At 40.2% G+C, this 19,248-nt stretch overlaps 1 protein-coding gene across 1 annotated transcript; it reads left to right on the top strand.

The window, feature by feature from the left end:
- Positions 1-129: 129 nt before the first annotated feature.
- On the top strand, positions 130-18,934 carry ABCG5 (ATP binding cassette subfamily G member 5). The gene is made up of 13 exons (XM_069800267.1): positions 130-251; positions 907-1,028; positions 1,481-1,614; positions 1,840-1,938; positions 4,060-4,192; positions 6,000-6,139; positions 7,294-7,423; positions 10,080-10,293; positions 10,542-10,747; positions 11,646-11,784; positions 15,167-15,352; positions 17,031-17,143; positions 18,305-18,934. Exons 1-13 carry the CDS (start codon positions 130-132, stop codon positions 18,499-18,501), a joined length of 1,935 nt encoding a protein of 644 aa, XP_069656368.1. The 3' UTR covers positions 18,502-18,934.
- Positions 18,935-19,248: the final 314 nt, after the last annotated feature.

Genomic DNA, 19,248 nt, shown 5'->3' with positions numbered 1-19,248 from the left:
GACCTGCTCTGACCCGGGGACAGTGGGGAGCTGCCCCTGCCCAGTGCGGGGGGAGGCACGGTGGTGGCAGTGTCAGGCGCCTGGCCAACAGCGTGAGGGAGGGTGCCTGTGGGGCCCCAGCACCAGAGGATGTCGGGCAGAGGGTCTCCTGCCCTGGAGAGGAGCAGCAGCAGCAGGCAGACAGGCGAGGCAAAGGCTGTGGCGCAGCCCTCCGACAGCATCAGTGTCCGGGGCGTCTCCTACACCGTCAGGTAAGGCTGGGGAGGGCCCCTGCCCGCCAGGAGCTGCTTTGACCCCAGGGACCAAGGGGAGAGGGCCGTGGGTTTGGCTTCAGCCCAGTAAAGATGGATGGACATTGCCCAGGCCGCCAGCCTCATGGCGCTGGGCCACCCACCACAGGGGTAGAGTACATGGCTTTGAGGGAGGCAGAGCCGGTCTGTCCTCCAGAAGGTTCACCAGTTTTTCTTCACATCTCTCTGAAGGAGGTGCTTTAGAGGCCTTTTCCAAAGACTGTGCCCTTTCCCATTGCCTTTCTTACTGCTGCCAGAAGGATAACGTGAGGCCCTAAGAAAATGGTCAGGTGGATTAATGGCTGGCAAACATTGTCAACAAATACAGTCTCAGTTTAAATTTCCCCTTTTGGTTGTAGTCCGAAAGCCCTGTAGCAGTCATTCTGAGAAATCTGTTCAGAATTTGTTTTATCTTCCAGACAATGAAGAAGTTAAAAACTTAAAGCCTGGGGGGGTGGGTGGAGGGAGATTTTTTTTTTTCTTTTTTTTTTTTTCCAATATTTTAAATACTGGCAGGCTCCCATCCCACATGCAAGTAGCTATAAACCATTCACTTGCTTTACACAAAATTTTTAAATCTTCCTTATTTAATCTTTTTTGATGTTTGTTTTCCAAGAGAATGTGTTGGCCCGTGGTGGAACATTTCTTTATATCATAAAAAATGGACCCGGCAAATACTTAAGGATGTTTCTTTTCACGTAGAGAGTGGCCAGATGATGGGGATTTTAGGAAATTCTGGTAAGTTGTTCCAGTACTTTAAAAGAAATAAGATCGGAGTTAATACCAGTGACTTCCACAGTGGTATGAATGTGACTGAGGTCTGTGTTTTAAATAATGAAATTGCAGCTGGTTTTAACCTCTGCTTTGTAAAACCATGGTGCTTGGTTTTCAGAGTTCAGTCTTCTGTCATCTAACTAACAATTATAACTTCAATAAAAGATAAGGTTACTTCTAAACCCAAGTGTTTCACTATGCAGTGTGAATTTGTAAAAATTAAATACTAATTTACACACATTCTAGGCTTCCCATTTACTTCCCCTTAACTAGCTGCATTTTCAGGACTTATTATTTTAATGTTATTGAGAAAAAAAATACTTTCTTCTTCTCATATGTCTCCATCCAAGTGAGGCTAGCACTCTTGAAATCATAAAATTCATCTCATCACATGATTAATTTCTTTTGTTTGAAAGGATCTGGGAAAACAACACTTCTGGATGCAATATCAGGAAGACTGGGACATAAAGACAACTTTGGTGAAGTATACGTGAATGGGCGTCAGCTGAAGAAACAACAGTTCAGAGATTGCTTCTCTTATGTGCCACAGGTTGATTTCTACATTTATTTTTGTGCATTGTGCTTCCTCTCACGTAAAGAAAGTAAAGTTGCTAGTGTAATGGAGTAATGTAATCTGACTGTGATTTTACTAGTAAATTTGGTACAAAGCAGTTAATAAATTGTATGAATGAATGAAGGTTGTGCGAGCAGGGGCAAGATCTTAGTTACTACAGGACTAATTGCTTCTTCCTCTTCACCTTTTTTTTTTTTTCAGAGTGACGCTTTGTTAAGCTTCCTCACCATACAAGAGTCTCTGACCTACACTGCTTTACTAACTCTTCAGAAATGCTCCAATGACTTCATCAAAAAGAAGGTCTGTATTTTATCATCTTCCACCAGAAAGGTAGACATGTAATGCTTTTACCAGCAGCACTTTCCATCCATGGCTGTGTTTTATGTTTATAAAGTTTTGTAATCCCCATTCTGCAAATGCGGAGAAATTGTCCTGCTGAGGAGTAGGACACAAGCTCTCTGGTGATCCGTGCCTCTGCAAGGGGCTTGTGCTGATGCCCCAGGGAATCACCATTATGCTGGGACAAAACTCTCCCACCCAAAGGTGCAGCAGTTACTGCTGCAGGAGATGCTGCTGTTGGTATTGAGGTCAGCTCCCCTTCCCCAGATGGGAAAGCCAGTTCTCTGAGGTGTTCAATGCCATTTGTGCTGGCACGTCTTATGGACAGCAGAGGTGACTTTGACACTATTCTGTCTCCTGCAGGACATGCTCACTAGGCAGAACAGCTCCAAAAAGCACTGGTCTAATAAGCCAGCCCCTTACAAGCTACTTTCTTGAGAAATTAGGTGTGTGTCAGATTGTGGTGGGTTGACCCTGGCTGGATGCCAGGTGCCCACCAAAGCCGTTCTATCACTCCCCCCGCCTCAGCTGGACAGGGGAGAGAAAATATAACAAAGGGCTTGTGTGTTGAGATAAGGACAGGAGAGATCACTCACCAATTACTGTCATGGGCAAAACAGACTCAACTTGGGGAAAGTTAACTCAATTTATTACCAGTCAACCAGAGTAGGGTAATAAGAAAATAAAACCAAATCTCAGAACAACTTCCCTCCACTCCTCCCTTCTTCCTGGGCACAACTTTACTCCCAGATTCTCTACCTACCGCCGCCAGCACCGCAGGGGGATGGGGAATGGGGGTTGGGGTCAGTTCACCACACATTGTCTCTGCCGCTCCTTACTCCTCAGGGGGAGGACTCCTCACACTCTTCCCCTGCTCCAGTGTGGGGTCCCTCCCATGGGAGACAGTCCTCCACGAAATTCTCCAGTGTGGGGTCCTTCCCACGGGCTGCAGTTCTTCACGAACTGCTCCAGCATGGGTCCTTTCCATGGCGTGCAGTCCTTCAGGAGCACACTGCTCCAGCGAGGGTCCCCCACAGGGTCACAGGTCCTGCCAGAAAACCTGCTCCGTGGGCTCCTCTCTCCACAGATCTGCAGGTCCTGCCAGCAGCCTGCTCCAGCGCAGGGTTCCCACGGGGTCACAGCCTCCTTCGGGCACCCACCTGCTCCGGCGTGGGATCCTCCATGGGCTGCAGGTGGATATCTGCTCCACCGTGGACCTCCGTGGACTGCAGGGGGACAGCCTGCCTCACCAGGGTCTTCCCCACGGGCTGCAGGGGAATCTCTGCTCCGGTGCCTGGAGCATCTCCTCCCCCTCCTTCTTCACTGACCTGGGGGTCTGCAGGGTTGTTTCTCTCGCATGTTCTCACTCCTCTTTCCGGCTGCCGTTTCTGTGTGTCCCGGCAACTTTTTTTCCTTCTTAAATCTGTTCTCCCAGAGGCACCACCACCGTCACTGATGGGCTCGGCTTTGGCCGGTGGCAGGTCAGTCTTGGAGCCGGCTGGCATTGGCTCTGTTGGACACAGGGGAAGCAGCTTCTCACAAAAGCCACCCCTGTAACCCCCACCCCCTGCTCCCAAAACCTTGCCACACAAACCCAATGCACAGATCTATGAAAGGATTCCTTTTGGCCTCTGTTGAGAGTAAAGATTAGATATTGCTGACCAAGGCTCTTGCTTTCTGTCTTCTCTCTTCACCCTATCTTCTACTCAGTATTTTATACTTCCTCAGAATTCATGTGCCTTTCTGCTCCCTTATTTTGGAAACCAGACCAGCACATTATGCTTCATACCTAAACTTCTAGTCCCAGCTCTGAACTCTTCATCTCTTAATGTCAACTGAAGCTAAAATTCTACCCATTTCAGAATACACGAAAATAAAATTTAAAAAATAATAATTGAAATAATGTATTAAACATAATCGAATAGAAATGAGGCCAGATACCTTCCAACTAGAATGGATGCAAGCAGCATATTGGAAAAGCCATGGCTTAAAATTATGTCTTTTTTTCTTTTATTTTCATCTTGCACACAGGTATCCGAGTTGGATGGTGTTTAGTCTTTCTAAATTGTAATTATTTTTCAGGTAGATGCAGTTATGGCTGAGCTGAGTCTCAGCCACATTGCTGACAAAATAATTGGAAGCCGTATTCTTGTAGGAATTTCTGGGGGTGAGAGACGTCGTGTTTCAATTGCAGCCCAGCTATTACAAGATCCCAGTAAGTACCACTGCATGGATTTTCAAAATAAAACAAAGCAGTGTCACTTTGTGCTCCTGCCATGGACCCCCATAAACCACTTCAAAATACAAAAGCGTTTATATTCTTGACCTGGGTTCAGCTGGGATAGAGTTATTTTCACAAGAAGCTGGGAGGGGACACAGCCAGGACAGCTGACTCGAACTAGCCAAGGGGATATTTGATACCATATGACATCATGATTAATATATAACTGGGGGAGCCGGCCAGGGGCAGGAGGGATCGTGGCTCGGGAATGGGCTGAGCATTGGGTTCCAAGAGGTGAGCAATTGCACTGTGCATCACTCGCTTTATACATTCTTTTATTAGTGTTATTGTTATTACTACTACTACTTTCCTTGTGTTGTGCTGTTAAACTGTCCTTATCTCAACCCACGAGGTTTTACCTTTTTCTTCTGATTCTCCTCCCCATCCCACCGGGGGAGAGAAGGAGTGAGTGAGTGAGTGGCTGCATGGTGCTTTAGTTGACAGCTGGGCTTAAACCACAACAGTTATGTAATTCAGCAAAAGCTAGTCTAGTAATGACAGAAGAGGATGAGCAGTAAGTCAGGTCTGCCATTAAACTATTAGCTGATCTTCTAAAGTAGACAGTTTTAAAATCTTAGGGACTGAACATAGGTTTAGACTTGCATTTATCTATTTTAAGTCTTTCTGGGCTCACCCTTCCTGTGTATGAAATATTGGTTGTGGCACATTAATTTACAGTTTTTGAGCACATTGGAGCCACACGTATGCAAGCATTGAGCTTTGTAGTGGAGTAGCTGCCATTGAGCCGTGCATGTGTAAGCGCCATGTACATTGCAGAGCCAAAAAAATTCCAATGAATGAAAATCAAAGAAGAGCAACTAGAAGGATTAGCCATGGGAAACAGCGCTGTAAATTTTGTCAGTTTTGAGATAGTTTCTTAAAGGTGCCAGAATCTTATGGAGTCAATGTATAGCATGCATTTATTGGATTCTGGAGTCCTCGTAGCAGTGCAGATGTGGTAGGACTGCAAACCAGGCAGGAAGGAGCATTTAAATAGCAAAGTGAGGTACATCACTGCTACTGGTGACTCCTGGAGAGTTAGTTCATTGGGTGTAGTTATTGCTCAGTAAGTTCACTAAACTCTATAGTAAACACTATAGTAATTCTGTGTAGAAGCTCTCCTCCCCCCTTATCCTGATCAAGGCTGAACTGCCCTCTTCTGTGTTGTGTCTCTTCTATGTAAAAATAATGGATATGACTGTAACTTTTACCCTTCCATGTGCAATAAAATAATGAAGAAAATGCAATAAAAAAACCCACCTCTCTCATCTATGGAAGTATATATGCTGTATTTCAACAACTTTTAGTTTGTTCATAACAAATTTTGTGTGTATATTTAGCTTTAATTCAGATTATAACTTCTAGCTAATTATGTCAGTTATATTTAGATTTGTATACATGCTGAAATTTATCATTATTGTTCTTAGAAGCAGATGTATACATCAAATCTATTTTGGTAATTTTAAGATTTCACCTGAACTTAGAAAAAAAAAAGATTGTGCTCTGATCCTGCAGTAGTTTTTTATGTTCTTATTCCAAGTTGTTGAAACTGAAGCACTGAAGCTAACTAAAGTTGAAAGATCACATCATGGCAACATCTATGCAATATTCTGCTTTACATGTGGAACTTCACATCTAAAGTAATTGCTATACTATTTGCCAAATTAGCTTCAAAGGCAGCAGCTATAACATTTGCTCCCCACTTACCTGAGTTTTAATGCTATTTCTTGTTATTTCACAGAGGTCATGCTACTTGATGAACCAACAACAGGGTTGGACTGCCTGACTGCAAACCAGATTGTCTCGCTTCTCTCAGAGCTTGCACACAGACACAGGATTGTGATTATTACAATTCATCAGCCTCGCTCAGAACTCTTCAGGGTAAATGATGTCTACTCACTGTTTGCTTTTTTTACCAGGCTTTTTAGTACCTACGTTCTTTGCAGGATAAAAGTACAAGATCCAGGATAGCTGCCTTCAAAGGCTCTCTTCCCTCCCCCTTGCATAAAATACAGACTTGTCTTGAACTTTACAGGTCTGTCTTTCTGTCAGTCATAGGGCACTTTGGGACACACACTACCCTGTGAAAATAGTATGCACACTGACTGTGTGCCTAACCTTTGTGTTATGCAGCTACCCAAATCAAAAACACTGGGAGAAGCCATGTAAATCCCCCATGTGTGCAGGCACTGTAAAAACTAGCACTTATTTTATCTTTACATATTCATATTTCAGTAACACTTGCAACTTGAGACAGATAAAGCCATGATTTGGAATGGAAAGGAAAAAAATAATAATCTTTTTTTCTTCTTTGTGTCAAGTGATGTGGGTACACCTTGGTCATGTGGTGGGGCAGGCCTGCCTTGCCTGGGGCTTGTGCTGGGGAGAACATTTCTCCCTTCCGATTACTGTTTTGCACTTCGCTCTTCTGACACATCCACCAGCCACCACGTGAATGCAAGGCACCTCTTCCCTGGCTGACTGAATTGGCTGTAAGTGGTCATGAAGCCAGAGTGGAGTGACAGTGCTTTTCTGGACTGAAAGTAGTCCTGGTGCCTTGGGAATATGGATTGATCATAGCTGGTGGAAACCCTGCCCTGGCAAATGTTCATCTGAAGAGTAGTGCTGTTAAAATCCTTAAGCACTTCAGGATAATCTTTCCAATGATTTGGGGATTTTACAGACTGGGGCTATTAAGTGCCAAAGGAGGTCAGTCAGTAAGTGAAGGTGCATTAGAAGTGAAGTCAGCAGTCCACAGTCCCATCTCTATTTGTGGATTGCCTCTGTATGCTGCTGTCACAGACAGTTTGGAGAACCACTAGTTTTAAGAGCTTAAAGATGTGTCATCTTGCATAACCACCAAGAGGAGTGAAAGAAAGGACAAACTTCCTTTGAGAGAAATATACTAAGTAAGTTTGAATGTGTCAAAACTATTTTTCCTGTCAAAGCATTTTTATTACCAAGACAGTAGCTGTACTCAAGAATTAATGCACTTCTCAGTACATATTGCTAATATATTAATTTGCCCCCCCCAGTTATTTGACAAAATAGCCATCATGAGCTTTGGAGAAATGGTTTTCTGTGGGAACCCTATGGAAATGATCACATTTTTTAGTGACTGTGGCTATTCTTGTCCCGAGCAATCAAATCCTTTTGACTTCTATGGTAAGTTTGTGTAAGTTGTTTTGGTAAAAATATGGGTTTCCTTTAGACATACAAGTTGGTTTCTTCCCCAAATTAAAGTTTTTCCAGAGATAGAAATGTGTTTGAATTCTTCCTCAACTTTGTAATTATTCTCAGCTCAGAGAACAGAGAGAGCTGGGCCAACGTAACTGCCACTGGCTTTGTAAAACAGCAAAAGTTTGCAGTAGGTCTGAAACACAGCAGAAAGGAGTAAACTACAATAAAAAGGAACCTCATGAAACCTGTGGATTCCTGATGGCATCTCCCTATGGCTGTCTACTGGACGTTGGAAAATCAATTTGATGCCAAAACTGTGGAAAGTCCCATGCTCTTACGGACTCTGTGATGCAAAGCAACTGAAAACAGTTGCCTGGAGGGAAGGATGTAGAATAAATATGGGATGACTTGAGGCATGTATTTCCAGAGGTGCTGGGTTAGAGGTTTCCAAAAGTTTGGGGAGTTCCTAATACCAGGGTGAGCTACTACAGCAGAACATACAGATGCTTCAGGAGCTGATGATAGCAAGCTGTTGGCAAAAGCTGAAGACTACTGTTTTACCAATTCAGGATGAAAAAAAGTCTCAGCGTGAGACTTTAGAAATGAGGCTAGGTTTTGCTGCAGGGCATCTGTGTACCTGATCCATGCAGATACACGTTTGAAGAGAATGTGTATGTGTTTGTGTGTGCATGTATGTGTACACATATACATACATGTATATATCTCTCTTTAAATCCAGTATGTATGTAGACTGATTTCTGACAATGCTAGCTGCGCATTAACCAGGGAATTTGACCAATCCAAAAAGCTGCATTCAGAGGAGGCAGTGTTTTCCTATTGTCTAGATGGCATCCTAAACTCGGAGAGAAGAGAGAATGGTTGTTGACATGAAGCTGGAATGGGATGAAGCTGAAAACACTGGTGTGACAGTGAGGATAATTTTGCCTTCATGAATTTGAATAGTCTTGAAAAGCATAGATGATTTGAGATTTAGACCCACTCTTAAAAAAGCTTGGTAGAGAGAGTACTGCATTCTTCAAGTGTCAACCTTTGAATGTGACAAGAAAAGGAAAAAATACAGTTTAGAGCAAAGAATCATCAGAATATTTAGTCTTCAGAAAATTGTTAGTTTATAATTTTTGTGTGATTTAATGATGTGAATGAAGGGACAGATTCTGATATCATTTACACCAGAGGAAAATAGATCATATGTATTGAGTGTGGATTATATTATTGTAATGTCATATGTTGTTTATAAAAAAAAGTACAAATGCATGGTAGACATTGGCTATTTGGTCTAGTGACTAGTCAGTGTCACCATTTTTTAAAAACACACCTGGTTGCCATTTATTTGCTGTGCGAGTTCCAGCAAGTCACACTGGCCAAGTTTTAAAAAGTGCAAAATTTGCATTTCGAATGGTCATATTTATGAAAGTGAAGACTTCATTTTGGATATGTTTACCATTAAAGACAATTCTGCTGAATTCCAGCTTTCAGAACACCAGGGAAGTATTCATAAGCTTAATTCAGTTTTTGAGGACAAGTTAAGAATCTTGGACAAGGCCTCCCTTTCTCTTGTTCAGTTTGTATTTTGAAGTTGAGCATAATGCTGTAAAACTGAAATCTAAGGATGACAGAAACCTTAGGAATAAATAACTGATAAAGATGTCTTATCAGATGTAGAAGACTAATATAAAAAATCTGTAAGAACAGCAATTCCTGAGAATGACAATCTAGCTTTTGAAAACTTAGATAATTTATTGCTGTTAGGGAAAAGGGAAATGTCTAATGCATTTTAGCACTATTGCTGAGTCCATATGATTTCTACAAATAGCACACACAAAGCTCCCATCTGCCATTAAAAGAATTGCTGGTGTCAGGAGTAGGTATAGGTGGTTTTATTAGAAGGAAACATTAACTCTGTGAAGTATTTACTTTTTTAAGTTCCACGGCAGTAAGTAATATTTTCTTCAGCTGGGGCTGAGCCTGCTAGGGGAATTTGGCCTGCTGAACATCCTCTAACTTCACATTAAAACAGAAGTATGTCTGAGAAGGAGGTGGGTGAAACCCAGCGCAGCAATGCAGCAACATCTCAAGTAGAGAAGAGCAGTGTCTCTGCAGCATGAGCTCAGACTAACTGAAAAATAAAGCTCCATGGTTATAGAGGAGCAGGCAGAGGACAAGTGGGAATCAGGGAGCCACGTCTGATCATTTGCCTGAAAACCTGAGAAATACATGACCAAAAAGTCATCTCTTCATCCTCATTAATGTTCATCCTCAGCTGGTGCTCTGCCTCGCTCTTGGCAGCAGTAGCGCTTCACTGGTGGCACAGCTCTGTGCTGAGCAAGGAGAATGCTAAAGGTCTGACCAACGCATGCTCAGTCCTTGTGTTTCCAGGTAAAGGACTCAAACTTTAGGGTTCTACAGAGGCCACAAACACAAAGATTTTTTGTGGCTGCAACAGTTATTTGTTCATGCTGCTTCTAATGGAAAGGAGGAGTAAAAGAAACCTTGAATACTTTCAGTGGACCTTTTCTTCTTTGGATAGAGGATAGAGACAAGGAAAGGTTGGTTGCAAGGGGGGAAGAGATATGAAGGTAAAGTGATGTGTATATATAGTAAACACTTTGTAAATTTACAGTGGATCTGACATCTGTGGACACCCAAAGCAAGGAACGTGAACTCGAAACCTACAGTAGGGTTCAGGTAATTGTATCAGCCTACAAAAAATCGGAGATCTTTGGCAAAGTACTGGCAGCCATTGAAAGAACAAAGGGTATGAAAGAGCTGCCACCAATACCGTTCAAAAACAAAGACTCACCCAGTGCCTTTTACAAATTATGGATTCTTTTACGGTAAGACTTTTTTTTTCTTAAAAAAAAAAATCTTTTTTCTTATCCACTAATCTTTCAGGTTTTTCTCCCATATATAATGCACTTTCTTGGTTATTTTGGTCTACTACTGTACTTGTCCCTGTCTTTTTTATTATATCACCTTTTTGTGGAGACTGTGTGTGTAAGATTTGTTCAGAGCTAAATAGCCCACCAACATGTTGCCAGTCGTAGCTAACAAGTATATTGTTATTGTTTTGTTTCATTATCAGGAGGACAACAAGAAACTTCTCCAGAGATAAGATGGGCATCATCATGCGTCTCCTCCAGAATCTGTTATTTGGCTTGTTTGTAGTATTTTTCCTTCTTAGACTAAGGAATGACCTGGTAAAAGGAGCCGTGCAGGACCGTGTGGGGCTTGTCTACCAGTGCGTGAGTGCCCCCCCCTACACAGGGATGCTCAATGCTGTTGCCCTTTGTGAGTTTCTGTCCTGTATTTTGTGCAGCAGCATGTATTGCTGCCACTATCTTGTAAATAGGAAAAAGTCTTTTTTGAAGATAGTAATTTAAAGTTTCTTAACAGTTTTAGGTAATGTCAGAGCTGATACAGAAGCATGAAATTCAAAGGCAAAGCACCAGAAAGCTTCACACCACAGAAAAAGATTAGCCCATCAGAGGGGCTCCAGGTCTACTGCACTTAATGAAGGAATATGCCCTGATCCCTGCCTCTCCCTTTTACAGCTGGCCTCCGATGGAGGCTTTATTCTGAACTGTGCAAGAGCCCTTAACTTGCCTGCGTGTACTGTTATAAAGGCAGCACAAAGTCTAGGTCTGCAGTTAACGTCTTAAGTGAGATCAAAACCAAAGACATGGAAAGGACGGAAGTACAAAACAGCTTTGACAACAATTAAGCATAACTAGATTTAAGAGAATTATGTGATGATTACATTTTTCTTAGAGGGTGTTTGTTTTACAGCTGCCAAGGACCGACAGTAGTGTCTATTTACAACCCTAAAAACTGTTCTGCTCATGTAGGGAATGTACACTGCTGTCATCACCTGGAGATCAGGGCACCTCAAGAAATTATCCAGTCACGGCAGTTTTTTTCATGTCTTCCATTTCTATCTGCTAAAAGAGAAGGCTGTCCTGCATGCTGCCTAGTTAGGCCTTCTTCATTAAGCTTACCAACTTTTGCAATCTTCTGGGAGCATGTTTAGCATTTATGGAGGGGGAAAAAGTGATCAGACTGGTTGAAGCAGAATGTTTCTGATATATTCTCAAAGTTGTCTCTGTGCTTCAGGTCATTTTTGCTAGCAACAAGTCTTGGTGTCTTTATTCAATGGTGATTTAATTTATTTTTTATGTATTTAATCCAGTCCCACCTTTACGTGCTATCAGTGACCAAGAAAGCAAAGATGGCTTGTATAAGAAGTGGCAAATGCTTATAGCTTATATAGTACATTTCCTGCCCTTCAGTGTCATCAGCGTGGCGATATTCAGCACCTTTATATATTGGTAAGCTCTTGTACCATCTATTGGATTGTTATTTTCTTTTTGTTATCAGTTTCAATTCCCATGTCAGCAACAGGCCTCCTGGCATGGCTTCAAGCTATGGTCCCTCAGAATGATTACAGAGAAAGCTTAAGGAAAGTCAACAATTTTAGCCTTTCTCTTTCAGGCAGTGTTAAAACACTTTCTGAGTAAGTTACCAGTTCTCTAGGTAACTTGGGAAGTTTTAATGGGCCTGGGATATTTATCATTCTTGTGTCATACCAAAAGCAGGAAGCGTCATTTTACATTATATTTAGAAGGACAGGAAATTAGAGAAAAAAGGAAGACAACAGTAGGTATGTGACAGTAACAAAGCTTCATATTTCCTGGGACATTTGGGGCTTAGCTACAACGTATGGAAGTAATGAGATGTGGATCCCTCTCTTCTACTCTCCAGAGAAAGGCACTAAAGTGGATTTCTGATAGTGAAAGAAAGGGTTTGACTGTAAAGCATGCTTTTTTCCCTTCAGTACGTTCATTTTGTTGCATTATTGTGAAGTAGTACCTCAGAATGGGGTGATGAAATACTTCCTCTGTTCATTGTCTTATCTGTCATATAGGTCTGCTCTTCTTCATTTCTGTTCCATTGATTTCTCACATTCCACTTGCTTATTCTGAACTTAATATGAGTTCATGGCTGCTTATGTAAGCTAATAGCAAAGTAATAAGGACCCATTTCTGTCCTTCAGTCTTTTTCTTTTTTTTTGTTTTTTTGTTTTCCTGATCATGAAAGGAGAGATGTGTAGTGCACTGAAGTTAATTTTTGTTTTCATGCGACAGTTGATAGTAAAGTTGCAATCAGATGGCAGTCTATAGTAAAATGTGTACAAGTGAATAGCAAGCTTGGATTGTGTCCTGGACGCATGTTCTCTGGTTAGCTGTTGAGAAATGGTGAATGGATAGACCCTTGTAAAAAAGATAAAAGTGCAGGAGCTATTCTGCTGTAGCTGTGCATGTTAGTGCTCTTACTCTGCAGTAAGATGCCCTTGGGCAGTTTGAAAATGGATGAAGTAAAACTACATCAAATCACTTGGACTACTGAATAAGAACTTCTGCACAGGGCGCTAGTCTGCCATGGGAATTTTGCAATAGCTGTTTTCCCATCTAGGAAAAACTCAGGGGAAAAGATCACTGTTTTCTTCCTCCTCCTGGCCTGTAGCAGGTAATGAGTGGAAGTGCTCAGCATTTACCTAATTCTTTCCATTTGGGATCTCGGTAACAGTCAGCTCCTAGATGAAAAGACAAAAGCCCAGAGAAGGAGATTCCTGCTTCTCCAGATGTGAGGACTTGGGTGCATAGGTTTTTGGTCTTTTTGTTTTTGTAGTTTGGTGCTGATATTAAAAGTACAGTTTTGTTCAAGCAAGGCCATCCTTCTCTTTGTCCCCTGAGCTACCTGGGCTTTTATTTCTGCAGGCTGTCAGTGCTGCCTGCCCCGAGAAGTCCTTTTTCACAGAGAAGGAGAAATTACTTCTCCTCCCACTAAGCATTTAGAGGATGTGCTGGGCTCACCAGAGTCCTTCTGTTTCTGTCTGCTAGTGAGCTGGTTGCCGAGAAGGCAGGCATTTGGAAAGCACCTTTTTCAGGCTCAGTGAGGGAAGGTTTGTGGAGCTCCTGAAGATCATGAGCCACTGTTTGTCACGCTCACTCCTTAATGAACAGGAAATTCATAAGGGCAGACTTTGCCCTTGTGCTTTGGTGGCTTCAAACACAATCAACAATAAAGAGTGTGGTTTCAGTTAATGGGTAGTATTTACAGATATTAGCCTCCACATATCTTTGCTATCTTGTGGTTGTTTGGAAGCCATCAGCGATGTGTCAGAGTGATTTCATAGTGCCCTTAGACTTCTTAGGGCAAGCAGTTTCTCTATGAATTTTTGAAGATTGTATCTGTGCAGGAGTAAACTTTCCTGGATGGACTAACTTTGGGGGAGGCTTTGATAGCCTCTGGTATGACAAAAATGGCTTGTAAGAACACAGACTTTGTGTTTGTAGGGTCAGACAGCTTGGGTCAGACCCAGACTCTTACCCAATCAGACACAAGGCAGGTCTGGCCAAGAACAAATACAGCCACTTTTGCAATCAAGTAAACATACTCTGTTTATGCAGATTTTCCTAGCTAAAGATGCCTCTGGGAAATTTTTTAACAGTTTATGTCATCTTACCATTCTATTGCTGTAATTTCCAAAGGGTTTTTTTTTAATTCTCTTTAGGCTTTCTTCTCTTTCTATTCCTACCCCAGATTTACTAGTCTGTATCTACATAGCTCTGTGTAAAGTATTAGAGCACCTCAGAGAAGGTGATACTTTTATGCTGGGACTTCGGAAAGCTGTTTCTTCTGCACCGATCTGTGATTAAAGTTTAAATACCTGCTAGCTCATTGAATGTTTAGTACTTGAAGAGTCAATGTTCAGCCATCTATTTGTAATAGAGATTATTTTGGTGTTACACACAAAAAATGCTACAGGAAAGCCAGTGAGAAAATGAATACTTCTATTTTAAGACCATGTTTGAACATGGTGGATTAAAAAAAAGACATAGGGCCTTGCATTGAGCAATGAAAAAGAAAATAAAAAGTTGAATAGCTGCTTGTTAGCTGAGCAAAGCATGCAGTCTGCACCTAGTGTGAGGCAATTTTGGTATGAGGTATTTTGGAAAAAGAGTAATAAGTCACTATGTCATGTAGGTTTTGTCATCTGTCATATACACTATAAGGCTGAATTAAGTTTGCCAAGCAACTGCTGGGCTTTCTTAACTTTTTCATCTTTAGTACAGATTCGGAGGACTTTTTTCCTTTGGTTAGCTAGGGAAAAGCTGGGAAGAGCGTGTTGTAGTACAGAGTGCAGGAGTATGGAGGAAATTGCATTTGGATGAATTACATGGGTGGCGAATTCAATTAGTCTTCCATTTAATTGAATATATCCATTTTTACATTTGCATGCACAGTATCAGAAGTGCAAAATTCCATGTTAATTATCTGCATAAAGATGTTCTTTAAATATGTGACTTACATAAATAACTCCCACTGCATAGACTCTAAAAGGAGGAGGATGTTAGTTTAAGGGATTGTTAAAAGCCACAGTGGTTATCTTGAAACAACATGGATTTTTGCTACATCTTTACATAACCCTCTTTAATCTAGATGGAGAAAACCTAATATATCTGCACTTTTGTCACAGCATTAAGTGGATGTCCTTTATATTAAGGCTCCAAACAACATACTAAGGGTTAAGGCATAAACTGTTTGCTTAATGAGCTGTAATTGCAAAAAATAAATAAAAACAAAAATAAAAGCTATGTTCCAAGTTTACTACCCAAATACTGTTTTTTAAATGTTATTTTTGTACAGGACTGCAGGGTTGTATCCTGATGCTTCCAGATTTGGAATTTTCTTTGCTGTTGTCTTAGCATCTCATGTAATTGGTGAACTACTAACGCTTGTTATACTTGGCGTGGTTCAAAACCCAAATATAGTCCAAAGTGGAGTGGTGCTACTTAGTTCAGCAGGTGTGATAGTGGGAACGGGACTAGTAAGGTAGGAAAAAGTTTTATTTCATTATGATGGTGTTAATGTTAAAATAATCTACCTACAGAAGAGTTTCATGAACAGCCTGTATTGCAGAAGCACAATAATGCAAGGTAGCAATGGAAGAAATAAAGAAAGTGCAGCTGTTATCCTTCAGACGTAGACCTACCTAAACACACAGAACAGACACTTAATAACTTTAGATATCAACAAAGATACTAACATTTTTTTTCACTTTTTTCAAATAAATTGAAGATAAAACTGAGCAATTAATACCTATCAGCTCAGCTGAATTCTTTTACTTATGCCAATGTTATGCCATGAAATGCTATCCTCATTAAAGAAGCCTACAAAAAAAAAGCTCCTACAACTTTTAGTAACTGCTGGTACTTACCAGTCATTAAACACTGGGAATGATGGTTTAAAAAAAAGTTATGGTCAACTATCTCATTAGTGTTATTCTCCAGTTTAGCCGTTGAACTTTTCAGACACTTTTTCCACCTCTGCAGACTGAACTACCTAAAAATAAGTAAAAAAGTAGTGTAGTAAATACACAGGAAAATTATGATCCACTTGCTGTATTACTGTGCAAATAAGTGGTTTTGCATTGTAATTGCACAAACTTTGAACAGTTTTCCCCTTGTATTTGTCAATACTGAAATTACTGGCTTTTGAGAAACATACCAGAATAAGCGTATTATTGTCAAAAGTAGTTTTCTTGAGATGTTGAGCAAATAGGATATTGCTCACCTGACATCTTTTCAATGAAAATGAAGTATGCCCAACAATAGATGACATCAAGCTGTCCTCAAGAAAACCGTATGAGTCTTCACAAAGTTGATGATGCTTTGTCTCTTCAAAGATCTCAGCTAATACTTGCTTATCAAATAAAACTAGGTTAATATCTAATTATTTGGTCCCTGCCTAATTTCAGAAAGATGTATGTTTATAGTGACAAGACAGTTACTCCCCCTACCATAGTCTAATGCCTTAATGATAACTTTTAAAAAGTATTAGAGTGGTTTCTAACCTTATTTTACAGTAGAGACATTGCTAGTTAATATTGTGAATCTCTTTGATTAAACTTCATAGGCAGTGAAGGATATTAAAAATAGCATTGAGACTGGCACTGCTGGTTTTTTCTGTTCATTTGTTTGTATAATTATAAAGTTTTGCAGTATTTTAGGTGCAGAAATTGCCTAGTCTTGTTGAATAATGTAATTTCAAAGTTATTGTAGTCTGTTTCTCATTATTTTTGCTTCATTTTTGTTTTGTTATTATTGTTCCAGTGAATTGATATTCAGTCTTTTTTGGTTTTGAAGATAGACTGAGGGGGTGGTGGCTTCTTACTTTGGAAGCAGCACATTTTTGCAACTAAGGTTTATATTGGGTCTTGTCATTTTCAGTTTATCACTGCAATGCAAATAGCAAACAACCTCATAGAATTATTTGTGACTGTCCATAAACAAGTCAGGGCTGAATGTTATGACACTGTACCAAAGTCAGAGACAGCCTTCATGGTTGTCTCCTCAGTAAGCACTAGAATGGACTTTATGTTTGAAAACACTACAGCCAAGAACTGTTTCTGTAACAGGCTACAACCAAAGATGAGAGCTTGTTTTAATTTGAGGTGGAATTGGCTTTTGGAACATGGCAAAAGCCAATTTAACTTCTCTGTTTCTTTAAGGACCATCGAAGAAATGCCGACACCTTTTAAAATACTCAGTTATCTTACCTTTCAAAAATACAGCAGTGAAGTTCTTATAGTCAATGAATTTTATGGCTTAAACTTCACATGTGGTAAGTGTTCAAAAGAAACAAAAAAAGCAGCCTTTAAGTCCATTGTAAATAATTTTAATGAGGTGTCAATGCTTATTTTCCTTCTATGTACAACAAAAGTATCCTGATAAAATAAAGATAACTTGCGAGTTGTTTCAAAAAAGCTTAATAATTAGTAAAGACTATAACGCCATATCAGGAAGCTAGACAAAAGTTTGACTTTTTTTTTTCCAACCATTTCTCATTCTTTCAGTTTTTAATTTTCTCTTCTTCATCTGTTCTTTTATCCCTCCTTTGGGGGCATTTTGGAAGGTAAACTCTGCAGCCCCTTATGAGCTTATTGGAGCAGTGTTACACAAATAGAAGATCAATAGAATTGCACAATATAAGATCAAACATCAGTGCAGGGAGCGCTGACAGGTAACACCTGACCAGATGTTTCCTCTAATACTAGTAAGGCTTCAGTTCAAATATGTTACAATGGCATATATTAAGCAGCTTGGATCTGTCAGGCTGTGTTTTGCTGGTTGTGAGCAAGATAACCAGCAAAACATCAGAATCAGTCAGGTTGGCAGGGTTGGTAGCTAACATCCATCAATGGGGGTAAAACTTACTGCTTTGGACCTACCCCAAGATATTTTGGGCTTTGTAGCCAGGTGTCTGTGCTCCTCTCCAAGGCTGTATATTCTTTACCCATTAATCTCTCCTTTCCCTCTTTATTACAAGAGCATAGATGGCAACTGTTAGAAAGTGAATCCATGACTTTGGTAGTGATAATAAACAGCTGATTTTTAATGTGCCCTTCAGACAGTCTCCATTTCTTGAATTTTGGAAGGACTCAATAAATACGAACACCTTAAGTCCAGTCTACAACATTGGGCAACTTAATTCTTGAGGCCTCTCCAGATAGTGTGTTTGAAAAGCCATAAAGCTTTCTCTGTTTGGCATGAGCAAAACAGAAAGCTCCTAGTGACCCTTTACTCTTCCCTTCAACAAATATAGCATAGATTAACTGCAGAAACATATGGCTTGTCTGTTCTTATTGCAAAATGATGAGACATACTGCTGTGGGTATAGTTCATCATTAAAATAACATTAGGGCTAGGTATTTCAAATGTATGAAGCCTGAGTTTTAATTTTACTGATTCACCTACTAAAGAAACTAATTTTTTCTTTTGACAGGTGGAGCCAACAGTTCCACTGCAATTAATGCTGCGTGTATTTTCTCTCATGGCATTGAGTTCATTGAAAAAAACTTTCCTGATGCATTGTCCCGGTTCACAATCGATTTCCTAATACTCTATGCTTTTCTACCAGGACTTGCCATTATAGCAATTCTGAGCTTCAAAATAAGAGAGAGAATTATTGGCAGGCAATAAAAAAGTAGCAGTTCTAACAATGTCTAATACTACACTTTCAACTTTATTATGAAGGCTTAAATTCTTGGATTTTTAGATAGATAGAATTTAAGTGATTATACATATAGAAACACATTCATCTTCTCATGTTTGTTTCTGACTGGATGTTTTCCATCTTGCAAAACAATGTTCTCTTAAGAGTGTGAATGGCTTCTTGCTATTGATATTCCCACCCCACTCCCAAATCAGCCATAATCAACAGTATTACATGTTTTAAAGCTGTTGCTGTCAATGTTTAACAATGTAGCAATGGTGCTCTAATTTTTTCCCCAGTATTTTGGTTTTTAACCATTACCAATAAGCAGAGGGGTACAATTGCTAGTAAATCTCGTTTCTAGAATTGCATTTTAACTTCTATGCTTTGTTTTAATACTATTTGGGGGATTTGTAGAAAGGGAAAAAACCAAATATGTGTAAATAAAGACAGAATCAAGAAATCACAACCAATAAGTACAGGATCTTTAAGCAATATAAAAGTTACCGAACATGTTTTTGTCTTGTAAATGATGGTAAATCAGAGAAGACAGTTATGTTATTTATATCTCTTCCTTCTTTTCATTACCAAGTTCTAAACCTTGTTTTGGAAGCAGTCTGGGAATTACTAGAACAAATTTTTGTTTCTTAATAAAATGTCAATTTAACTAGTTGTTTGCCAGTTCTTAGAAGCAATGTAGTTTGCATCTTTGGAAGTTATTCTCATGGGCTTAC

The sequence above is a fragment of the Haliaeetus albicilla genome, chromosome 13 (assembly GCF_947461875.1).
Source record: "Haliaeetus albicilla chromosome 13, bHalAlb1.1, whole genome shotgun sequence".
In the NCBI taxonomy this organism is placed as follows: domain Eukaryota; kingdom Metazoa; phylum Chordata; class Aves; order Accipitriformes; family Accipitridae; genus Haliaeetus; species Haliaeetus albicilla.
The sequence above is the reverse complement of the archived record's forward strand: the minus strand, read 5'-3'. Positions and strand labels throughout refer to the sequence as shown.